Here is a 25,505-nt window from a genome sequence, read left to right as displayed (position 1 = left end):
TCTATTTTTGGATCATATTATTACTACGCATAGGGGCACTTTTTGCATGATACCTCCGATCCTGCATCAGCGGACCTTTCCTCCACATGGTGGTTGCTTTAGGACAAGGTGTCAAACCGGGGTCAGCTTTCCGACTGATTTGAAAAGGTTATACTGCTTTTCATTATAACATTAATAAATCTTTTAAATGTGCATCGAATATGTATAGAAGTTCGTTCAGGTAAATGAGAAAATGTTATTCGTTTTCGCTGGGAACAGTGTTGTCGTCAATATTTTCACCTTCATTACTCTTTTGTCACAAGTTATAATTTTATAATACTCATATTAATTTTATCATTTCTATAATTCTCATATCTATGTTATCAATTCTATAATACTCATATCAACGATGTTATCAATTCTTTAATACTCATATCAATGTTATCGATTCTATTAATGTTATAAACTCAAAAAATACTTTTTAACATCAGCATGTACAGAAACGATTTATAATATGTAAATAATAATAGGTAATTTTTTGTGTGAGTTTTTATTTGTATTTTTGAAATTTCATAAGCATGCGAATAAGTTTTGTACATCACATATATGAAACAGAAACTGAACAAGAGTCTTGCAATTGGTAATATAACTCCTTGTTTATGTGTAATATATTAAAAGAACAAGTAAAAATTTTTGTTTCCGAAAACATGATGAAAATTAGATTAGAAAGACAGCCCAACACTTTGTTTAAAGTTCTTAACTAGTTAAAACATGAATAACTCTAGTTAAAAAAGGACAAAACAATCTTTAAAATTGTATTATATCTGTGTCAGAAGAAAAAAAATTCAGTATCAGTTGTTACAATCATTCTCTGATGCTGTATTCCTTTTATATGATTAAAATTCTTTGGACTTACTTATTCTATTATTTTAAATCTCTCGCATTGTTTTGTTGTCTTAAATTTAGATATAAAAGAACTACTTCTTTTTCCTGAACTCTAGTTTCATTGGACTTTTCGTTACGTACCTTACTTAAATTTGAATAAAGTTTAGTTGTCATTAAGTAGTATTAACCCATCGCATTTTTCCCCACTGTAAGAAGTGAAACTTTTATATGAATTCACATTTTCATGTGTCCGTTTTGGAATCGCATTGTCTAGATTCGGGTGATTAAGAGCTTGTGTATATATAATGTTTTGACGTATATTTTATTCATAAACAAAATTTTAAAATTAATGAATACATTGTATTTTCTTTTCCAGTAAAAATTCAGGATGACTGAAGAAAACGGGAATGTGAACTATAGCGTCTACTTTGATACACCAGAGGAAACCATTGATTTCCCCTCTATAGTTCCTTTTACTTTACCAGTAGGAAAAGAATACCATATTTTCATAGCGTACAATACTGTTGAACCAGATCGTGACACTGCGCTGAATATCGACAGAATGCTACGATTACAAGGTTTCAAATGCTGCCTCCACGAAAGAGACTTTATTCCTGGAGAACTTGTTATCAATAATATCATCCAAAATATTGAACGATCGGTTAAAGTTGTGTTGTTGGTATCGAAAGGGTTCCGAGCAAGTAAATGGTGCTAGTTTGAGTTCACCATTGCAGAAACTTTATCCATACAAGAAGGAGGCTATAAGCCAATAATCTTAAAACTTGATGAATGTGACCTTTCTGTTGCAATGAAAAGACATATCTACCTTCCTGCAACTAGTCCTCCTGAAAAATGGATTGGTCGATTGGCAAGAGCTATCAATGACCAAAGAGGTAAACGATTTTATTTTAATGTCACATTACAAAAAACTAAACGAAGAAGAGAAACATTTATGCTAGTAGAAATGTTTGAAAGAATATATTTCAAAACTATCAATGATATAATAACATTAATTATCATGTCTAGATGACATTACATGTATATAACAAGAGCTGCTTACATAATGAACAGAACCTTCAGTTTTAGGTGATGTTTTTGTTAAGGTTTTGTTTTGGTTGAGTTTCGTTTTGTTTTTCGTTCCGTTTTCTTTTTTGTCATTGACTTTTTTATTGGTCTTAAGTTTTAGGAGCCACATTTGAAATTTTGTATCCTTTTCTTTTTCCCTTAAGGAGTTATTGCCCTTTATAAAAAAAAATTGTAATCTTTTACAATAATCTTCTTTTCTGAAACTACTGAGATAAAAAAAAAATTGCCACAATCATTATAAGGGCATTTAGTTTAAAAATGTGTCCGATTACCCCGCCTGCCTACCAACATGGTCGACATTGTTAGAAATATAATATAAGGGTAAAATGAAGTTTTTGGATTATACTCTGAAACTAAAGCAAAAGTACATGATGAGTTTATTTACTGCCACTGCTGTTGAAGATTACTTTCCCCGAGGGTATCACTAGCCCAGTAGTCAGCACTTTTGTGCTGACATGAATTATCATTGATATGGTTATATTTATATATTAACTGTTTACAAAATTTAGATTTTATGAAATACTAAGGCTTTTCTACCTCAGGCATAGATTACCTTACATGTTTTTGGCAAAACGTTTCGGAATTTTGGTCCTAAATTCTCTTCAACTTCGTTCTTTATTTTGGCCTTTTTATTTTTTTTGGATTCGAGCGTCACTGATGAGTCTTTTGTAGACGAAACGCGCGTCTGGCGTATATACAAAGTTTATTCCTGGTATCTATGATGAGTTTATTTACTACCTCTGGGTCAATGCCACTGCTGTTGTAGATTACTTTCCCCGAGGATATCACCAGCCCAGTAGTCAGCACTTTTGTGCTGACATGAATTATCATTGATATGGTTATATTTATAAATTAACTGTTTACAAAATTTAGAATTTTTGAAATACTAAGGCTTTTCTACCTCAGGCATAGATTACCTTAGATGTTTTTGGCAAAACGTTTCGGAATTTTGGTCTTAAATTCTCTTCAACTTCGTACTTTATTTTGGCCTTTACAATTTTTTGGATTCGAGCGTCACTGATGAGTCTTTTGTAGACGAAACGCGCGTCTGGCGTATATCAAAAGTTTATTCCTGGTATCTATGATGAGTTTATTTACTACCTCTGGGTCAATGCCACTGCTGTTGTAGATTACTTTCCCCGAGGGTATCACCAGCCCAGTAGTCAGCACTTTTGTGCTGACATGAATTATCATTGATATGGTTATATTTATAAATTAACTGTTTACAAATTTTGAATTTTTGAAATACTAAGGCTTTTCTACCTCAGGCATATATTACCTTAGCTGTATTTGGCAAAACGTTTCGGAACTTTGGTCCTAAATTTTCTTCTACTTCGTACTTTATTTTGGCCTTTTTTATTTTTTTGGATTCGAGAGTCACTGATGAGTCTTTTGTAGACGAAACGCGCGTCTGGCGTATATACAAAGTTTAGTCCTGGTATCTATGATGAGTTTATTTACTACCTCTGGGTCGATGCCACTGCTGTTGGAGATTACTTTCCCCGAGGATATCACCAGCCCAGTAGTCAGCACTTTTATGCTGACATGAATTATCATTGATATGGTTATATTTATAAATTAACTGTTTAAAAAATTTTGAATTTTTGAAATACTAAGGCTTTTCTACCTCAGGCATAGATTACCTTAGATGTTTTTGGCAAAACGTTTCGGAATTTTGGTCCTAAATTCTCTTCAACTTCGTACTTTATTTTGGCCTTTAATTTTTCTGGATTCGAGCGTCACTGATGAGTCTTTTGTAGACGAAACGCGTCTGGCGTATATACAAAGTTTAGTCCTGGTATCTATGATGAGTTTATTTACTACCTCTGGGTCGATGCCACTGCTGTTAGAGATTAATTTCCCCGAGGATATCACCAGCCCAGTAGTCAGCACTTTTGTGCTGACATGAATTATCATTGATATGGTTATATTTATTAATTAACTGTTTACAAAATTTTGAATTTTTGAAATACTAAGGCTTTTCTACCTCAAGCATAGATTACCTTAGCTGTATTTAGTCTTGGTATCTATGATGCGTCTATTATTGGTTGCACTATTTTATGCATCAATTGCAAATAAAAAAATATCCGGTGAGGGATACAAGTTTCTTGGGGCCGTTTGTATATCTAACCGCATTTGCGCAGAATTATCCATCTTTCTTCCGGTCTCATTTGTCATGAGACTTTTGGTAAATCTAAAAACAGGACCAACAATGGAATTAGTTACCAAAGGTACAAATATTATAATTAAATACGCCAGACGCGCGTTTCGTCTACATTAGACGCATCAGTGACGCTCGCATCAAAAAAGTTATAAAACCAAACAAGTGCAAATTGAAGAGCATTTAGGACCAAAATTCCAAATAAAGTTGTGCCAAATACTGACTACTGGGGTAGTGATACCTTCGGGGACGAAACTTTCACAAGCAGAAACGTAACGATACTTCCGTTTCTTTTTAATATTAAATATGTCAGAATTATTTTTAAAAAAATAGATACAGACTTCGTTCCCTTTCAGAGGTATCTCCCGCCTCTTATTATTAAAATATTAGACTTTCTGAACTTTACACTAGTCCTCCCAATTATAATCTAAACGACAAACTGAAAGCGTAAGACCTGCTTTGTTTCAGAAAACAAGAATAGCCAACGTTGAGACAAGTATCTTGTTTTAGGGAGTGCTAAATCATACAGAATTCTCTGAAATTTACATTATCAAGACGCTTGATTTCCTGATTGACAACATAGTGTTATGTTTAAAGGACGTGTGTTTCAACAAACTATCGACATTCCAATTGGAACAAACTTTGCCGACTTGTTCCTTCATTCATATGAGGCTGACAGGAACTTCTCTGTGCTGTGTCAATATGTCATTTTCTTTTATTTGTTGACATATTTGGTGTTTTTGTATATATAGTGATTGGTATTGTAACTCAATGTAGACTACTGCGCCCCTTGTATGACATGTTTAACTATTATGACTGTTTGTTTTGTTCACAGATTGGCGTAATTACAATGAAATTGTATGCTACTGTCATATAAGGTACATGTTTAGCTAGTTCAAAAACAGGTTAGATCTGCCATCATCTACATAAGGAAATATACGTACCAAGTCAGGATTATGAAGTTGTTACATATTTGTTTGTTTTTTTAGTGATTAAGATTATAACACAATGTTGACTGCTGTGTATTTGACAGTTTTATCTACCTACTAGTATTATTTCTGTTTGTTTGTTCACGCATAGTTGTCAATATAATGGAATATCATGCAATTGTCAAAAATTGAGAGGATAAACTAGCTATAAAACCTCTGTACCAAGTCAGTAATATGAGATTTGTAATCCATTCGTTTGATGTGTTTAAGCTTTTAATTTTGCCATTTGATTAAGGAAATTCCTTTTTGAATTTTCCTCGGAGTTCAGTATTTTTGTGATTTTAATTTTTAACATTCGGTTGATGAGTTTGAGCTCTTGATTTTTGCCAATTGTTTAGGGAACTTTTCTTTCAGTTCGATATTCTTTTTGTTGTTGTTTACATGTGTCCTCGTATTGATATGTACAAAGACTATATTTGGATAATACTGACCAATTTTAAATGTTTACCGATAACTTAATACAAAACTTAATATATATTTGACGATTTGTTTTGCTGAGTTGTTATTTCATTGACATCCAATTAGATATATTTAAGACATAGCGTATCATGCGATTTACAATAACTATGATCTTACAAATACTGCTGATTTCAATTGTATGTGTCTAACAGGATTAAAATAAACATACTAATAATGATTATTTCTGATTTTTGTTTGTTTTAGTTTGTCATTTTTATTGTCTTAAACAGCAATATCAACACAACGGTAAATTTCTTAACTAGTATCAAGGATCAGTTCTGAGAACTCTTTGATCCTAAAATGTCGCTTTATCACTAGTTTTTTTTTTTTTCAGGGTCGAACAACTATTTCCTGGATTTCAGTATAAACGAGATCGAGCACTTTAGGCAATTGGTTGAAACAGAAAAGGAGAAAAGACATTATGTACGAGTTGTTGTTGTAGGAGAACAGGGGGCTGGCAAAAGTTGTTTGGTCCACAGGCTGTTAGATAAAGGAATAAAAGATGTTGTGTCAACGGATTGCTTGGATATACAGGTTAATGCTTGTGGAGTTGATTTGGATACAGCAGAATGGTGTTTTGTCAAAGGTATTTACTCCTTTATATATCCTTACGTGTTTAGCTCACCTGGTCCGTCGTCCGTCGTCGTAAACTTTTACAAAAATCTTCTTCTCTGAAACTGCTGGGCCAAATTAAACAAAATTTGGCCACAATCATCATTGGGGTATTTAGTTTAAAAAATGTGTCTGGTGACCCAGCCAACCAACCAAGATTGACGCCATGGCTAAAAATAGAACATAGGGGTAAAATGCAGTTTTTGGCTTATAACTCAAAAACAAAAGCATTTAGAGCAAATCTGACAGGGTGTAAAATTGTTTATTAGGTCAAGATCTATCTGCTCTGAAATTGTCAGATGAATCCGACAACCCGTTATTGGGTAGCTGCCCCTGAATTCGTAATTTTAAGGAAATTTAGCCTTTTTTGTTTCTTATTATCTTAAATACTATTATAGATAGAGATAAACTGTAAACATCAATAATGTTCAGCAAAGTAAGGTTTACAAATAAGTTAACATGATCGAAATGTTCAATTGACCGCCTAAGGAGTAATTGTCCTTTATAGTCAATTTTTAACAGTTTTCAAAAAATTTGTAAATTTTAACTAATATTTTCCACTGAAACTACTGGGCCAAGTTCATTATAGATAGAGATACTTGTAAGCAGCAAGAATGTTCATTAAAGTAAGATGTACAAACACATTACTATCACCAAAACACAATTTTGTCATAAATCCATCTGCTTCCTTTGTTTAATATTCACATAGACCAAGGTGAGCGACATAGGCTCTTTAGAGCCTCTAGTTGTTGAGCCGTCGACTTTAAACGAAAAAGCGAGACAAAGCGGTCCTGAAATCATCCCAATATTTTGATGGGGTTCATGTTGCTCAGTCTGTAGTTTTCTATGCTTTGTGTTGTTTACTATTATTTGTCTGTATGTCTTCTTATTTTTAGCCATGGTGTTGTCTATATTTTTCGACTAATGACCTGGCATGCCCCTCTTGTAGAATTTGACATGCAGAAGAAGAAACTTGGGAAATGATAATGGGGCGGCGGTCGCCACCTCCTTGTATTATTCTTCTAATGAAGGACGGTTGAAGACTTAGTTGATTTATATCTTACAAATATGACATGTGTTATGTCAGGCAAATGTTCAGTGCATGAAGTGGTAAAGTAGAAACAATATAAAAGTAACTCTTTTCGTAATAAAGATTTCAAATCAACAGTTTGCTTGTGTAGGTAATAATACAGATTAAAATATTTTTAAAACTGTTCAACTTTGCCAATTTTTATCAAGAGAATTGCCTTAGGAGTTAGTAGATAGATATAGGAAGATGTGGTGTGAGTGCCAATGAGACAACTCTCCATCCAAATAACAATTTAAAAATTAAACCATTATAGGTTAAAGTACGGCCTTCAACACGGAGCCTTGGCTGACACCGAACAACAAGCTATAAAGGGCCCCAAAATTACTAGTGTAAAACCATTCAAACGGGAAAACCAACGGTCTAATCTATATAAACAAAACGAGAAACGAGAAACACGTATATATTACATAAACAAACGACAACTACTGTACATCAGATTCCTGACTTAGGACAGGTGCAAACATTTGCAGCGGTATATTTATATTATATATTATATTAAATAACAGTGAATCTTGACTATATAACGAAGAAAATATTAGAACATTTTTCAAAACACTTCAACTTCCTACCCTAACTGCACGAATTTAGTAAAATCTTTAGGAATTTTATTTCTTCATTTCTCTTTAATTAGGCCTTTTTAATCTATTGTGGTTCGAACGTCACTAGTGAGTTTTTTTCAAAATGAAACACGCTTCTTGAATGCACAATTTTAAACCGTATCTTTGATAATTTTATTATGTAGTTAATTTTTTTATATTGTTTTTCAGAAGGTCATTTCAGTGGAATAACACGTCTTGGACAAAAGCTTAAAAATGTTCAGCCTAACATTAATTCTGAGGAAGTATTGTACAGAAGAAAAGAAACCTCAAACTCAGATACTCAAACTATCTGCAAAGTGACAAAAGCAGATATATTAAACAACAGGCCACCTTCTGCAGAAGCGGTATCAAGAACTGGAAACGATTTGCATTGGCAAGAGAGTCTTTCGCAGGTTAATGTTGTCGAGCCTTATAACAGACGTCTAGCTTGTGTTTCATTTTGGGATTTCGCAGGACATACAGAGTATTATCCAACACATCAACTGTTCCTTTCACGTACATGCATCGTTTTGCTCGTAACAGATATTAAAAAGAAAATAGGGGATATCTCAAGAAGAAATTTAAGTGGGCAGTTGATCGATGTATTGGAACAGCCAATGGAAAATGTTGCAGGTATAAAAATTAGTAAATATACAAAAACAAGTTGTTTTACAATTTAATTGAACCTTTGAATCCTTTTGTACCAAAACATCTTTAGGATTCCTTTTTCTTTACTTTCATTTGTTCACACGTGTATCTTATTTGAAACATAAAATCTAAGCTATAAAGAGCCTGACATGAATGCTATGGTAAATTGTCCTCTATACAAGGTTGTAATGTTTGGACATGATATTACTCGACGAAGACTTACAATCAGTTGCATACAACAGTGCAAAAAAGAACAGACATTTCTTTGATTCCGAATTTTCTATTTTATTCGCGCAAAATTAAAAAAAAATCTGTACAATAAAAGATGAAATATGTGTCCAACTGTCAAAAGGACTTTTTAATCAATCGGTATTCTGTATGAAGGTGGCAGCGATTATATTACAAAATTCCAGGTGTAATCTAAGTTGCTTCGAACATGTAAACAAATCCTGTTCAACATGTAGAAACCTTCGTACGGACCGGGCGATGAGGCTAAATAATTATACGACCGCAAACATACTACTGTGGACTCATTTATTTTCGTGGGTACCAATTTTCGTGGATAGAGGAAAAATCATATGTTCGTTGATATTAAATTTCGTGGTTTTGGCAAAGTCTGCATACAAACCTATAAAGAATATGTCATTCGTTGAACATTAAATTTCGTGGTTCACCTGTACCCACGAAATCCACGAAAATTGGTATCCAACGAAAAATAATGAATCCACAGTATAAGGCCATAATGTCGTCGTCGTCGTCTTCGGGAGACGCAATTGGTTTCTGGACAATTACTTTAGTTTAAGTGAATGAATTTCTATGAAATTTTACAAAAAGGTTGTATAACACAAAAAACAACTTAAGATTGATTATAGAGGTTATGGTACCCATCGGTTAGGAATCAGGGGCACAAAAAGGGGCCAAAAACAAACATATTTTTTTTGTTCTTGACAATAACGTATGCTATGTAAATGGATCTCTCTGACATTGTACCACAAGGTTCCATCCTACATAGAGAAAGCTGGGATTGAGTTTGGGGGTAATTGCTCCAAGGAGGTTGGGATCCAAAAGTTTGGGAGAGGTTCCAATTCTTTTAAGTGGTGGATATTTTTTTTTCAAAATTTTCAAAATTTCAAACTTTTTTCAAAAGAGGGACGGAAGATATCAGAGGGACAGTCAATTCCTAAATCGAAAATAAGCTGACAACGCCATGAACTTAAAATGAAAAGGACAAACAGACAAACAATAGCACACATGACATAACATAGAAAACTAAAGAATAAACAACACGAACCCCACAAAAAAAACTAGGGGTGATCTCCGGTGCTCCGAAAGGGTAAGCAGATCCTGGTCCTCATGTGGCTCCCGTCGTGTTGCTTATGAGATAACAAATCCGGTAAATAGTCTAATTCGGTAGGTCACCTTTGGAAAAGGGAAGGGGATTGTAGTAACGACGTAAGGAACATATCTGATATCATTTGTGATACGGTTATTCCATAAGGGTCAACCAACTCGTAATGGCGTCCGTAAAATTTACAAAGAGATGATTTCAACTTCACCATTTGGAACTCTTGACTTTATAGCTTCCTTGTGAGCAACAACCCTGTATCAAGAAAGTCATGATAGGAAATACAAGCACGCGAATATTGTATCAATTGGGAGATATATATATAATACACCGTATGCAGGTGCTACTGAAATGTTGCTACTTAGAACTGGAAAGTTCACAATTGGAAAGCTGAAATCATCGATGGTGTCGTACAGATTTTTTTAATCGACCCGCGTGTCAATTTCGAGATGTAAGTCAAGATATAAGACCGGCTTAACTAAATCTGTTGTATCCTCTATTTTTAGTTCAAAGAAATAAATATAGGCAACAGTAGTATACCGCTCTTCAAAAATCATAAATCCATGGACAAAAATCAAAATCGGGGTAACAAACCAAAACCGAGAGAAACGCATAACACTAAAATGTAACAAACATAGACAAAATCCCACGAAAATAACAAATATAACATATATATAACATCAAAACCAAAAACATGAATTTGGGATAGACAAGTACCGTGACACGTCTTATCGCAAAAGTGAATTAAAAAAAATAAGAGAAAACAAACGACACAAAGTTATAATGTAATACACATCGAAACGAACTATAATACAACAATGGCCATATTTCTGACTTGGTACAGGGCATTTTTAAAGGAAAAAGATGCGTTCGACATAGTCACCAAATTTTGAATTATTTAGTGAAAGAATATCATCTATATAGCGGAAAGTAGAGTCAGCCTCATAATTATAAAGAAACAAGTCGGCAAGAAGAGGGGCACAATTCGTTCCTATTGGAATGCCGTTGGTTTGTTGAAAAATACGTCCTCCGAACGTAACAAATATGTTGTCAATCAAGAAATCACGCATCTTGGTAATGATTTTTTTGTTTGAATCAGAGTGATCCTTTACAAAGTAGAATTTATCCCTTCCTAAGACAAGATATTTGTATCTTCTTTGGTAATTCTTTTTAATGAATCAAAGCAATATCAAATCTATCAATTAGTTTGGAATTTTGAATACTTGTAGAAAGGGTAGAAAAGTCAAAGTTTCAGTAAGAATTCTTTAAAGGCACAGTATTGCGCAATATATTTTTAATATATTTGACCAAAGATATTTTGTGTCAAAAATCTACATATAAAATAGAAGATGTGGCATAACTGTCATTGCGAAAATCTTTACAAGAGATCAAATGACACAAAAATTCTCATATCTCGGTCAAATCTTATCACAATTCAAAATTCAAACGGTATCAAGCTTGAATATTGTGTCAAAATTTGCCCCAACTGTTAAGGGTTTATAAACCTCTGCAGTCGTATAAGCCTGTGCTTAGGAAGCATTTTATTGCGTCTTATTTGGGGTTAAATACCAGAAAACTTAGTAACCATCAGATTTTGTTCATGATCCTTTATAAATCTAACAAAAGATGAGAACAGTAATGTACAAACCTAGCTCAGAACAATTTAATATGAAGTATGTATTTATTATACAGAAGTGTTATCTGCCTGGAAACGTTTCAAGGGTATTTTCATCCCGTTAAATACATTTCATGTTAGAAAAGAATTTATCTGGTTCAATGCGTTTATCAAAGTTGACAGAACGAGTATAAAGGCATAAAGTTCATCAATAATATTGTAGATCATAAAGGCGATTTTTTGTCTTGTGACGCTGTAAACAAAAAATACAACCTCGATGTTACTTTTGTAGACATTCCATATATTAAACTTGCTATACCACGTGACTGGAAAGATTTGATATGACAACAACACATGTCACCAAATAGCAACCTATTTGGATTCAGTTTTGAGCATGAGAATAAACAAAATGCCTATCAGTAAATTATTCGCTAAAGATATATATTCACTTTTTATCGATCGGGGAAGTGTTTCTCCTATTTCACAACAAAATAAGAAAGAAATTTAATGTAGAAATTAGTGACGAAAAGTGGAACAATATTTATTCATTAGTTTTTACAAACAACATTAAATATTTGGGTCTTCAATGTGCTACTCGAAACCTCATTCTTAATTAAATCATAAAGAACATAAATTTTATCAAGAATTAAGCATGAGCTTCATAGTTCCTGTGAAACTACCTATTGTAGAGGTGGTGTTAATTAGATGTAGATATTGAAGATATTTTAGAGTAAATATATTATATCTAAGACTCTAATAATAGTTTCAAAACATTGACTTTTCAACCCTTTACACAAACATTCCCCATTTTAAACTAAACGACAAATTGAAAGAGTTGGTCTTTGTTCTTAAACATTAACGTTGATACAAGTATCTTTTCTTAGAAAGGGACGAATCAGACTTTGTAAAAAATGACTCTGATTCAAACAAAAAATTTCTGAAACTAAATATATATCAAGATGCTAGATTTCTTGACAATATATTTGTTAGTCGGCGCTTCCATTGTCAACAATTTTCCTATTCTTCTTATCGGCTCGTTCCTTTTTTAAGATGAGACTAAATTTATGCGAGAATTCCTTAGAAAGAAAGAAAAAACTTTAGCAGTATCATTTAACATACATTTTTTGGCATTTACAGAAATAGAGAGAATTTTTTAATTGGTAGTATTTAGTTTTTTGGAGTAAATTTTTTTTTGTTTTTGAATAAAGACAGTGTCATTCTTGGTGTATTAAATTCTGATATCATTGTTTTAAATCATTGTATTCTACAGGCTAATTTTATGCTATATCGATGAGGTTTTTGCTCTTAATAATTAAAAATTTGGTGACTATGTTGAAGGCATCTATCCCATTGAACCAGAGATAAAGGATACAACAAATACAATTAAGTCTGCCTCATATCTGGACTAACATTTTGAAATTGACAATGAAAACGAAACTTTACAAATAGAAAAGATAATTTAAGCCTCAATATTGTGAATTTCCATTTCTATGTAGTTATATTCCAGCAACGGCTGTAAACGAAGTATTCTATATTATTTTTTACAATATTTAAATAGCACATTATCTAATTAAAATAAGCGCTGAACATAAAGCACTCAATGCAGTTAAAAGAAGTGTTAGACATTAAAACAATCAATGCAATAAGCAGAATGAAATAAAATTTTGAACACGTATAAAAAGGACATAATTATACTAAAACGAAAAGAACAAAGATAAAAAGTCACTGTCAGTATAAAAAAAGTTAAATATAATCACCGAAAGCGAGTCTAAAAGGATAGGTTTTCATTTTTTTATTGAAAGTTCATTTGCTTGTTCACTTCTTGACTAGCTAGAAAGAATGTTTCAGAGGCTACTTTGTCAGAACGTTTTCCTGTGTAGATTTAAGTGTGTATACAAAGATGTATTAGTCGCATTGCATTTTTCTAAGAGAACTTAATGGTCGATAGGCGCTTATGGGTTCCTCAAGAGAGACAGGCGCTAGGCCATTTATAATTTTGAAAGTATACAAAAGCAGTTTTTTTTATTCGGTACTGCACCGGGATTCAATAAAGTGACTCAGGAACTGGTGTTATATGATGGTGTTCGTGGTACGTGAAACGTGAAACATGCCTATATTACGTATTCTGTACTCGCTGAAACATTTTGACTAAACTAGCATTTACATCATATAGCAGAGGGTTTCCGTAGTTCACACTAAAGTTTAACAGGCATCATCGGTGATATAATGCCGAATTTGACCAATGTGGTGAATTTGGAGATGCATGACTTTGCTACGGCTTTTCACTGCTTTTCCATGCTTAATATCCTGTCAAAATATATACCAAGATTTTTTATCACAGTTGCATCGTTAACTATTAATCCATCAAATGACAGATGACAATAATTCATTCACACATTATTTAGTATACATATCAGTTCTTGTTTATCTTGGTTTCAGAATCAGCATACCGATGATAGCTAAAGTTGTGACGCCGACATATTTAACTAATCGGTTTTGCAGAAATACAATAAAATCGGGGTCCTCATACCGAACACAGAACACTAAATATAAAACTAAAGACTGAACAATATCCAAACCATAAACTGGTGGCAATCAAAAGTGCTCCAGAAGGTTGAACAGACTCTACTCTACATTTGGCACCCGTCGTGAGTTTGAGTTCACATCCTGGTAGTCCTAAGACTAATTCAGTAGGACTGGGAAAAGTTTCATGATTGTAGCTTCAACGATTGGAACACACACGTTGTAATATGTGAAACGTATATTCCATAACAGTCACCCATCTCGTTATTGCGTCAGTAAAATAAGAGAAATTCATCAACTTGAACTTGTTTTAATAGCTTCCCTGTTAACAGAAACCCTCTATCAAGGAGAACATGATAGAAACACAAGCCAGAAATATCGTTCCAACAGGTAGAGTAAAAAAAACCAGTGGCATTTCGAATATACAGCGATATAGTAGTCAAATATCTCATCACTGGCTTGAATAATTCCACCGTTCTATGTTATTTGCAAGGATCATCAGATGAACCTGTGAAAGTATATAATTTTGAAGTTCAAACTGTCATCGATAAACATATTCAATTACAAACTAATGACAATTGCTAGGACTTAACACACAGTGATATACTGATGAATTGCATGCTTCAAAAAGAGAGCGCCGAAAAGCTGAGAGACCAATACTTAAACAAAATGTATAGGTGCACCAGCTGATTTATAGGGACAAAGTTTACAATCTACATATTTTTCTTAAAATGTACTTTCCTAACAAAATCTTTGAAACAGCTGCATAAACTTGCGCACAATCTCATTGAAAATATAGAAGACACTTTATGTCCATCACATCAGAACGAACATACAAATTTTCTCCAGACTTTTGTATGGTATGCTTTTGTATGTTTTTAAAACTTACTTCTTGACCTTGTCAGAGCATCCAGTTTTCTGCTTTACATGTTTATGATTCCTTCAGATCTTATTTTGTCTTGTTTTGTATTTTGATATTTGATATTGAACCATTGATTAATATATATATATATATATATATATATGCTTATTTAATTACAGGATATATAGACTATTGGAGCAGTTGCATTCATACATTTGGTTACACATGCCCTGGCAGGGAGCTTAGCCCTCCTATTATAGTTGTCACTACACACACTGATGAAATACAAGTAGGTATATTTAGTAAAAAAGAAAGTGTAACAATTATTAAAATAGCTTTTACGACCTTGACTGGCTATACATTCTTTGCACGGTCGGTACTAATACAATTTTAACTGATAATTAAATAAAGTGTTGTGATTGCCAAGAGAAAACTCTCAATCAGAGACACAGAACTAAGTAACTAAATGTTCCGTACGTTTTTATGTTAAGATAGAAAAAAGTAAAATAACAAAACAAAATCGAACAAAGGAAATTTCTAAACGGAATGTCAATAAGAAAATGGCAAAATCTAGTTCTCAAATACATCAAACGAATAGATAACAGCTGTCATATTCCTGTCTTGGTACATGCATTTTTAAATGTGAAAAATGGTGAACTAAATCTAGTTTTTGTCGCAGAAAGATTGACATAGGGATAGTGATTCGTCTACGGCTTTGTATTTTAGAAAGTGAAAGACCTAGATGCTTCATACTTTGTATATGGACGCTGCAGGATACTTATACATCCAAAACATTCAAAAGTCCTTAAATGCAGAATTAAAAGAACTCGCAGTTACTGACAGCTAGTTAAAAGCCATTAACAACTAATGCAAATACTATCTTTTTTATTTGTCTACTCTTATACATTAATGTGTCTGATCGTTGCTTTATGATTAATCTTGTAAAAATCGTGACTATTCCGTCTTTCTAATTTCAAGGATAACTTAGATGCTGTCAAATCAAAGTACAAGGAAGATCTAAACAACGTAATACAGAGGGATGAAAAAAAAGGACATTTCCGGAGACATTTCTTTCTTTCTAACACTGATGAGCGGAATTACAGTAAAACTATTCCAAACATCAGAAGGTACATCTACGATATTTCAACACAACAAGAAAACTGGGGCATAGAAATGCCATTGAAATGGATCCCTTTAGAAAATAAACTTATCCAGCATAGAAAAATGGGTAAAAATATATTATCGTTTCAAACAATTAAGGAAATAAATGACGAAAGTCATTGTCTTATCGCAGATGAAAGTGAACTCAAATTGTTCTTGAAATTTCACCATGATCTTGGAACAGTCATTTATTTTGACGATGTACCTGATTTTATAATCCTCAATCCCAACTGGTTTGTCAAAGCTCTCCGATGTATTGTTTCAGCAAAAGACTTTATTTCAGAAAATTTACAATTGAATTGGAAGGAATATGAAGAATCGGGATATATAGGTATGAAAATGATACAAACAATATTCCGGCAAAAGGACCCAGAATTAGCACATAATCAAGAACATATCATGCACTTATTAGAAAAGTACGATATTGTCGTGGAAATGCCAAATGACGTTCGCCAAAAAGAAAATGAGAAGCAGTATTGTGTCCCTTGTATAGTAAAAGCATCTGCTTTTGATAGTATTACCAATAATTTTGTTGGGCAAGAAAAAACCTCTATTCTTTGTTTTGAATATCAGTTTTTACCGCCTGTGTTTTTTTGTCACCTTGTTGTTTATCTACTTCGTACGTACAAGTTAAGCAACGAAAGTTCATCATCATTTAAAAAGGCGTTATACCGAGGCGCATGCGTGTTTGACCTCGATACAACAGGATGTGAAAAGTTATTCCTTTGCAAATACCAAAATACTATCCAAGTGCAAATTTGGAGATGGAACACAGCAATAACTGATTCTTCAGGTCAAAGAATACGCATTGATATTGAAGATGATTTAACGTGCATACAAAGGAAATACAAATTAGACTCCTTGAAAAACTACAAACTCAAAGTGAAATGCCAGTTTAGTGAAAGTATAAGTCTGGAAGGCATGGTCGAACTAGACCCCTTAGTCAGCACGGAGTCAAAATTCTATTGTAATGTTCATGGATACAATCATTTCACAGAAAACATCAGAAGAACATGGGCCTCTACCCGAGGAGAGGTAATGTCTTAAACTGAAATTTACATTCCAATATTTATCGTGTCGCCCTTCTGAGGGAATCTATAAATATCTTTTATATTCAGTGGAAAATCTAAAATCATTTTAAAATTGTTACATTGCTTACCTGATTTTGAGTAACTTTAAAATTACATATCCTATACAAATAGGTAACTTTTAAATACAAATTAAAAAAAGATATCTGCATTACATATTTCAACTGATGTGTAGCCGAAGTCTGGCTTTGTTTTATAAATCGCTAACATATAAAATCTTAACCATGAATAGATGCAACTGTTTAGAGGTTTTTAGCTAATAGTTGATGTGTTTCTCTCGCTTTCGGTTTGTGACCCGGAATTGTTTCAGTTAAATCGCTCTTGTTGTGAGCAGCTGTAGGGAAAACGGTACTATTTATTCTGCAATAGTCGACAATACTAACCTAAATTTAACAGTTTTTATAATAAAAACATGGATAAAACAGTTATGTTTGGTGTTAGTACTTTATTACTGTATTCTAAAATTTGAAGCCAAATAGTAGCATGACCAATTCCAACGGAGCTTGTTAATGTTATCCATGCCCACCGTCATTTTGCACCAAATTTATGAAATTTTGGAAGTCTTTTCGAATAATTCTCTAGAAAATATTTCAATAGGTTTTAATTTATATTGTAAATTTAAACACTGTAGTTATTCATAGATAAATAAAAAAGTTTTTAATGGATAACAATATACTTTATAGATAAGCAGTATGCCGAGTCAAATCAAAATCTGTAATTTGATTTTTTCTTAATGATCACAACTATAGAGGATCAAGATACTAATTAAATTCTATTATGTAATGCCTTATCTTTGAATATTTTGAATTTTTTAGGACAAAATATCAAAGTTAACAGACGGAAATATGAACTTGATACGGATTCAAAAAATTTCGACAGAATTGATGTGTGATATTTTATATGAATTGCTACTTCATGATAACTATGTAGGACTAAAACCAAGAGAAGATAGTGATATTACCTATTTATATAGCAAGATAAGGGAACAAAATCTGAGAGTACCATCTAATGGATGGGGAGGTCAGCGATTGCCTAACGAATCAATTCAAACAAACACTGGAGACGATGTCGAGAGAATACGGTTGACTAGAAATAGGCTACAGCATTCAAGTCAGTTTCAAATGTCTGACAGTGAATACAACGAAAGGATACAACAACTTACTAGGCTGACGGAACGGTTTGAATTTTTGTTACAACCAAGAGAATCTTACATTGCTAGGCTAAACAAAATACGAACAGCTGAATTAGGGGAGATAGATTTAGCCACGTGTATAAACGTTCTAATCAAAGGTAGGTTTTTCGAAATGAAAAATTCTACAACCAAAACACTTTCATTAGAGAAAATTAAAGTTGAGAAATAGGTAGGAACGCATAAATATTAGATGTTGCATAAAAAATAACTCTATTCATCTGCACGATGTCGCATAGTTGAGATATAAGTGTATCTTCAACAACATGTTAGTATATGTTGTTGAAGATACGTACCAGTTAGAATCGTGTCCTTTCCCTTTAATGTGTCCTTACAGCATTAACCCTTGATCGTTATATGTTGGTACGTATGTGCATCTGTACATCCTTACTTTCCGAGTTTTGCTAAAAAAAGAATATTTCGTAATGATATAAGAATCATATAAATTACACAATTACCAATATCTGTTTTGATCATTATCTTGAATACTATTATAGATAGAGATAAACTGTAAACAGCAATAATGTTCAGCAAACTAAGAACTACAAATAAGTCAAATGATCAAAATGGTCTATTGACCCCTTAAGGAGTTATTGGCCTTTATAGTCAATTTTTAACCATTTTTCGTAAATCTTAGTTATCTTTTACAAAAATCTTCTCCTCTGAAACTACTGGGCCAAATTAATCCAAACTTGGCCACAATCATCTTCAGGGTATTTGGTAAATTCATGTACAGTTTAACCAAATATTTTTCTCTGTTACTAACGAGCAAAGGTCATTATAGATATAATTGTAAGAAGCAAGAACGTTCAGTAAAGTAAGAACTTCAAACACATCACCATCACCAGAATACAATTTTTGTCATGAATCCATTTGTGCCCTTTGTTTAATATGCACATAGACCAAGGTGAGCGACACAGGCTCTTTAGAGCCTCTAGTTATTGTTATTAATTAGATATGAGAAATTGAGTCAAATCGGTAAACATGAATTTGACAGCTAGTGCTCCTTTAACACATTTGGTACATAATTATATTAGAGCTACTTTTCTAGCCGACTTGTTCTTTTATTTTGTATGTTGCATACATCATCTATTGCGAATAAACAGAATGCATATTGGTCATGCTTTTGTCATATAGTTGTGGAGAGAACAAAAACATATTTCTAACTATCGATCACTATAACCGTTACTTAGTAGAAGACATTAATTCAAAATTATGTACACTTTAAAAGGCTGCAAAATGTTCAACGCTTGCTCTTTCGTTTTGCATTCTCATCATAAGCTTATATTTTAAAAACAATGCATATCTTTTTCGTATAAAATCTCGAGGAGTGTCAGGATTGATCAAATAAAAGACCGTATGAAGGCCTTTTTTTGGCAATCATTAAAAACTCATTTTTTGTGATTTTAGAAATAAAAATCGGCTGCTTGCTAATAATTTCTCTTACTTTATTTTTACCTAGGACCACATTTCATTGAAACTTTGTATCTTCAAAAGAGTGACAGGTCGTTCTGAAAGAAATAATTACATAAAGGTATATAAATACAAGTAATCGTAAAAAATATTTTGTTGATAAAATATACCTTAATTTAAAGTATCTGGTACACTTTCAGAGGTACCTAGATTTGTTGCATGGCTGCATGGTCGACAGCCAAATTCATCAAAGAAAAGAAGAAATTTCTGGTAAGATATGATCTTTATTTTTCAAAAAAACTTTATTTTTATTAGCATTGATTTACATCAAAATCAAGTTGTAAAATAAACCCAAAGAATTTAAAAAGATAATTACCAATTACAATTAATATAGTTCAGTTTAAAGAAAAGGATTTTAATCTCTTTTTAGTGTAATATCAAATAAGAAAGAACCATTCAAGTTGCATATTGAAACTTGTTATAATGTTTTAGAAGCATTTAATGAGTGTCGCAAAAAGTGATTTTTTTGTTCATTGCAGGCGGCAGAAATGGGTATGGAAGATAGGACTTGGAGTTTTGGGCATTATTTTACAACCAGAACGTTCAATATTTTCTTGGCTTTTTGACTGATATTCTATATCAATTTTCATAGCAGTCTTTTCGTAAGAGTAGAAAATACTTCAATGCTTGTGGAATAAATCCAAAAAATTTGAATTCAGACGGCCATATTGAAATATAACATAATGAGCAAGTCACATGTTCGCTCTTTACATTGTCTTAGTGATAGCATTCAGCTAGCAAACATAAATTTATTATTTGAAGAATGGATTTGCTGCTGTGATTATGGACTTTGAATATTGATTTTCCTCTAAGTTCAGTATTTTTGTGATTTTACTTTTTACATTCAAATTTTTCGACATTTGTCTAATTTCTTGAATAGGAAATGCTTTAATCACATGAAGTCATGAGGTATCATTTTATAACTATAAATTCTTGGAGCAATCATGGTTTATCACCTTTTTTTATAGCATAGCGCGGTATACTACTGTTGTCTTTCTTCATGAATTTCCTTAAGCAGAAAACGGTGGATTTATTCTGGTTTTATAGCTAGCTTTATAACCTGTGGTTAAATTTGCTATTGTGACGTCACAAAAAAAATACCCAATAGCGTCGAATAAAAGAAAAACATCTTTTGAGGGGAGATCATTGATCATTGTAAAAAGATAGATAACATAACTATCCCATGGTATGAAATCGTTTAAAATACAGATTCAAACATCAAATGGAACAATGGAAATTGAATCAATGATGTGAATCTGTTTCCACTCTCCGATAGGATCAATGTCAATATTTCACAGACATTTATATTATGAAATAGTCGATTGCATATGTCTTTTGTTAAGCGAGTTAGGAATAATATTAAAATATTAGCTATTTACACTTTTCGTATTCGTCTATTGAGAATTATGAGCTTTGTATTGGTAATACATATGTATTGTTCCATGATACAACCTGTTTACTTAACAAACAAACAAACATTTCTGAACGTTGACATGCTCATCTACGTGTCCTTAACCTATGATGAGAATATAATCTAACATTTGCACATGTTAAATTTTGTTGTAGTTATAAAATGTAATTTTGAAGAAATCTTTTGATGTATCTATGATGAGTTTATTTGCAACCACTGGATCGATGCCACTGCTGGTGGAGATTTATTTCCCCGAGGGTATCACCAGTCCAGTAGTTAGCACTTTTGTGTTGACTTGAGCTATCATTGATATGTTCATATTGTAAATTAACTGGGGTTTTTTACTGAATTTTTGAAATACTAAGGCTATTCTTACTCACGATTAGATTACATTAGCTGTATTTGGCAAAACTTTTAGAAATTTTCGTTCTTCAATGCTCTTCAACTTCGTACTTTATTTGGCTTTTTTAAAACTTTGTTTTATTCGAGCGTCACTGATGAGTCTTTTGTAGACGAAACGCGCGTCAAACGTATATATAAAATTTGAATTCATTTATCTATGAAGAGTTTATTTTACAACGACTGGGTCGATTCCACTGCTGGTGGATATTTATTTCAACGAGGGTATCACTAGTCCAGTAGTTAGCACTTCTGTGTTGACTTGAGTTATCATTGATATGTTCATAATTATAAATTAACTGTTAACAAAATTTCTAATTTTTGAAATACTAAGGTTTCTTTTACCTCAGGATAAGATTACCTTAGTTGTATTTAGCAAAACTTTTAGAAATTTTCGGTCCTCAATGCTCTACACTTCGTACTTTATTTGGCCTTTTAAATATTTTTTATTCGAGAGTAACTGGTGAGTCTGGCAAGATTTGAATCCATGTATCTATGATGAATTTATTTGATGTATAAATTGTATGATTTATTTTATAAAACATGTCATGTTATATTCAAGTAAAGACAGTACCACTCAATTTACAATAATTGGAATCTACGATTTGCAATTACTTTGAATATTGCGGCAAACGTCAAAGATAAAGAAGAAGAAACAATTGTCTCAACTTCTATTGTTTGATCAGTCTCAATTAGATTCTAGATTCATGTGTTTAGTTTATAGAAAAGTATATAAATAAAAAGAGAAGAATATCTCATTAACTATCAATTATTTAGTATGACAATGTAGTGTCATTGAACTTTATATAAACCTAGTTAATAGAACATCGGATCTACTCCGGAAAAGATGCTGAGTATTACCATTATATTATAATATAACATGTTTTTTTTTCTTACTAAATTAAAATGTTTTTTCTTTCAAAGACACTTATCAACACATGTTTACCTCCAATTATTCCAGATCCACTTTATAGTATAACAATTTTGTTTTGAAAACATGTTTTCGGCTTTGGATTTTCACACAGGTTTTCATAAGATGAATGTTTAATTATCATCTTGATGTATAATGAATGTTCTCTTGTTGAAAGTTATGAACCATAGCATTTGATGATTTCTAGCCTTTTGATATTGCATTTTAAACTGTTAAATGATAAATTTGATCAAAATACCTGTCTACCGTTTACTCAGATTTCATCAATAAGTTCTCCAATCAAACGCTCAACACTCTTACCCCAAGTAGCTCAGCACTCTTATCCCATGTAGCTCAACAATACTTTTACCTCAAACTCTAACAATCGAAGAACATATGAGCATTGAATTATCCAAGCATTTTGCAATTAAAATTGTATGTAAACATTTCAGACGTATGTGAACCTACAGAGATCAGGATTGAAATATCGATTTTTTGATAGGAGGGTGTAATTAAAAAAAAAGATATATAAAAGTGTTTGAACATTTCATGAAAAATTGGTATTTTGATACGCTTGAACAACGCGATTGCAATCATATAATTAATTAAAAGAAAATGATTATATTTCCTATATTCTTGCTAAAAGTTACACTACTACGAAAGACTTTTCAATATAATGTCACAGCGGATTAATGAGTTTCATTTTCAACTGATTCCATGGCAACGGTTTATTAAAAATGTATCCTATTAATCACAAGACTGACACAAATCAAGAGTTAATGTGTCGCTGCTTCTTAATGATTTATAATTAGTGTGTTTGTCAGTGAAATAAAATCATCTCAATCTTTAACACTTTATCTATAACCATGGCAATTTTCTATCATCAATAATTGCAATGAAATAATCTTTCGTTTACAAAACTTCGGATCAAGAAAAGGATAGGTAAAACACAAATAGCGCAAATAAATAGAAGTCCATTGTGGCGTCATATATTTTCTGTTATGAAGTCAAAACTTTACGGGAACTTTTGTGATGTTCATTAATGGCGGACAAATAACTGTTTCCACTGGTGATTTTTACATTTGTTTTCTGTTACAGCAGATTCTTATCTTTCTATTGTTTTACAGACTTCGTTTTTGTTATTCATTGTATTCTCGTTTTCCCTTTCCTGTATGCATTTACTTGAAACGTCATTTGATACTCGGAGAAACCTCTCCTGATCGTCTAGCTGCTCGGATGATATCTTGTTTACAAATAGTTTTTGATTGACAAGTTTATACAGGAGGTCAAATTCAGGAGCTCGATATTGAGGCCCGAGACTTAGTACAATTAATGACCCCGCTTTTCGTTGTTACGAATATACTTCCTTTTAAATAGAGTGTATTTTTTCTGAATTTTTTTTCCTTTCACTTCCTCACTCATGTCTCAGATTTTTGTGGGTGGAAATAAAAAAAGAGAGGTGAAATAAACTTTTGGCTGTTGTATTTTAACTTATTTTGATATGGAAAGAGTGATTAAGTCAGATGCAAAAAGGTGATATTTGCAGTTTTCGGAACATCTCTTGACTTGTCCATAGGGGGTATGGATGTGTATTGGTTAAATTTGTAAAATACAGCAGAGCTAGGTTCAATATCAGCCCAAGAGCCGCATTGCCGAGGGCTGATAATACATGCGATATGAAAAATGACATGATATGATCTTTTTATCCTAGCTTCAACAATGGAGAAAATAACAGATTCATATATTGATCCATTTGAAACCCAAATAGAAGTTTAAAGAGTGAAAAGTTCACGGACGCCGGACCCCAACTTTAGTACATTCGATATGAAATATTTCTATCATATGCCTCAACAGAGAAAAAACATATGGATGAATCGACAAAAATATAAATAATGAACACTATTAGGAAAATTCAACATTTTTAAAGTAACTTTTCAAATTGTGTTTGAAACTTTTAAAAATGCAGTAACTGTTATTTAATAATTTATTTGCTAGTTTTTTAGTTTTTTATTATTATTTATTATTTTATACAATACACTTTCAAGTATCCAAATAATTGTTGTGTACACTACTGTGAATGTTTTTTCAAAGAAAACATTAGCATTGAGGTGTAATTTCCGGAATTTGCCGAGTATCACCGGAAAGCCATGCGAAACGTTACTGCAAGGCATGTGATAACAATGGAAGCACGTGATAAACTTTTTATATCAGCCCGCTGAGCACCAATTCGTAAAAAATATGGAATTTACGTTAATTAAATGCTATTATCATACAGTAAAAATCATAGGTTATTTAGTCTAAGTATATGATAATACTATTCATCTGCTTAGTAAGAAATATGTGGTATGGTGGTCAATGAGACTACTATATCAGAAGAAAGACAGTAGGAAGATGATGTCCCGAATGAATCTATAGGGCCATGTTAAACAATGAACAATACCCATACTGTATGAATATACGGTTAAAGGATATATGGTATGATTGCCATAAAGACAACTTTCCACCAGACACACAATAACGTGTATATGATTAATGACAACTTCCACTAGACACACAAGAAGTGAATAATGTTGATGTAAGCAAAACCTTCTTCTGAGTTGAAAAAAAGGTAGAACTTCCTAGATATTTGATGAACTGATTGGAGCTGATTAAAATATCGATTTTCTCTTTGGCAAGATGTTTCAGCAATAAAATGTAACGACAAGTTAAATGTAATATGATTGATAAAAATAAGAAGATGTATTAAAATTGTCAATGAGACAACTCTCCACAAGAGACAAAAAAAACCCAGATTTTTATAATTGAAGGTCACTGTACCCCCTTCAACATTAAGCAAAGCCAACATCAATAGTATAGCAAAATAGCTATAGGTATCCAGTTATTGACACAAATGGTGATATTTATCTTTCGTCATAAACTTCTTATTATGTTATAGTGTGACATCACTGTGCCGGGTTATGGAATTGTATAGCGTTCACATATATATATATACAACTCGTCTAAACATCAACCCAACAATGTTAGATCTCTAAATCTAGCGGC

The 25,505-nt window shown here is 32.4% G+C and overlaps 1 protein-coding gene across 1 annotated transcript; it reads left to right on the top strand.

Annotated features, from left to right (window-relative positions):
* The first annotated feature begins 1,252 nt into the window (after window positions 1–1,252).
* On the top strand, window positions 1,253–21,871 carry LOC134692265 (uncharacterized). The gene is made up of 8 exons (XM_063552716.1): window positions 1,253–1,565; window positions 5,894–6,145; window positions 8,029–8,472; window positions 15,012–15,121; window positions 15,811–17,028; window positions 17,897–18,371; window positions 19,884–19,953; window positions 20,223–21,871. The coding sequence occupies exons 1-8, from the start codon at window positions 1,253–1,255 to the stop codon at window positions 20,311–20,313; spliced, it is 2,973 nt and encodes a 990-aa protein (XP_063408786.1). The 3' UTR covers window positions 20,314–21,871.
* Window positions 21,872–25,505: the final 3,634 nt, after the last annotated feature.

This window comes from Mytilus trossulus, chromosome 12, assembly GCF_036588685.1.
Source record: "Mytilus trossulus isolate FHL-02 chromosome 12, PNRI_Mtr1.1.1.hap1, whole genome shotgun sequence".
Classification (NCBI taxonomy): Eukaryota; Metazoa; Mollusca; class Bivalvia; order Mytilida; family Mytilidae; genus Mytilus; species Mytilus trossulus.
This window is presented reverse-complemented; position numbering and strand designations above follow the sequence as displayed.

Coding starts and splice junctions, on each gene's coding strand:
- LOC134692265 (XM_063552716.1), top strand. CDS start 1,253: ATGACTGAAGAAAACGGGAATGTGAACTATAGCGTCTACTTTGATACA. Junction 18,372..19,883: donor TATAAACGTTCTAATCAAAG/GTAGGTTTTTCG, acceptor GTACACTTTCAG/AGGTACCTAGATTTGTTGCA. Junction 19,954..20,222: donor AAGAAAAGAAGAAATTTCTG/GTAAGATATGAT, acceptor TGTTCATTGCAG/GCGGCAGAAATGGGTATGGA.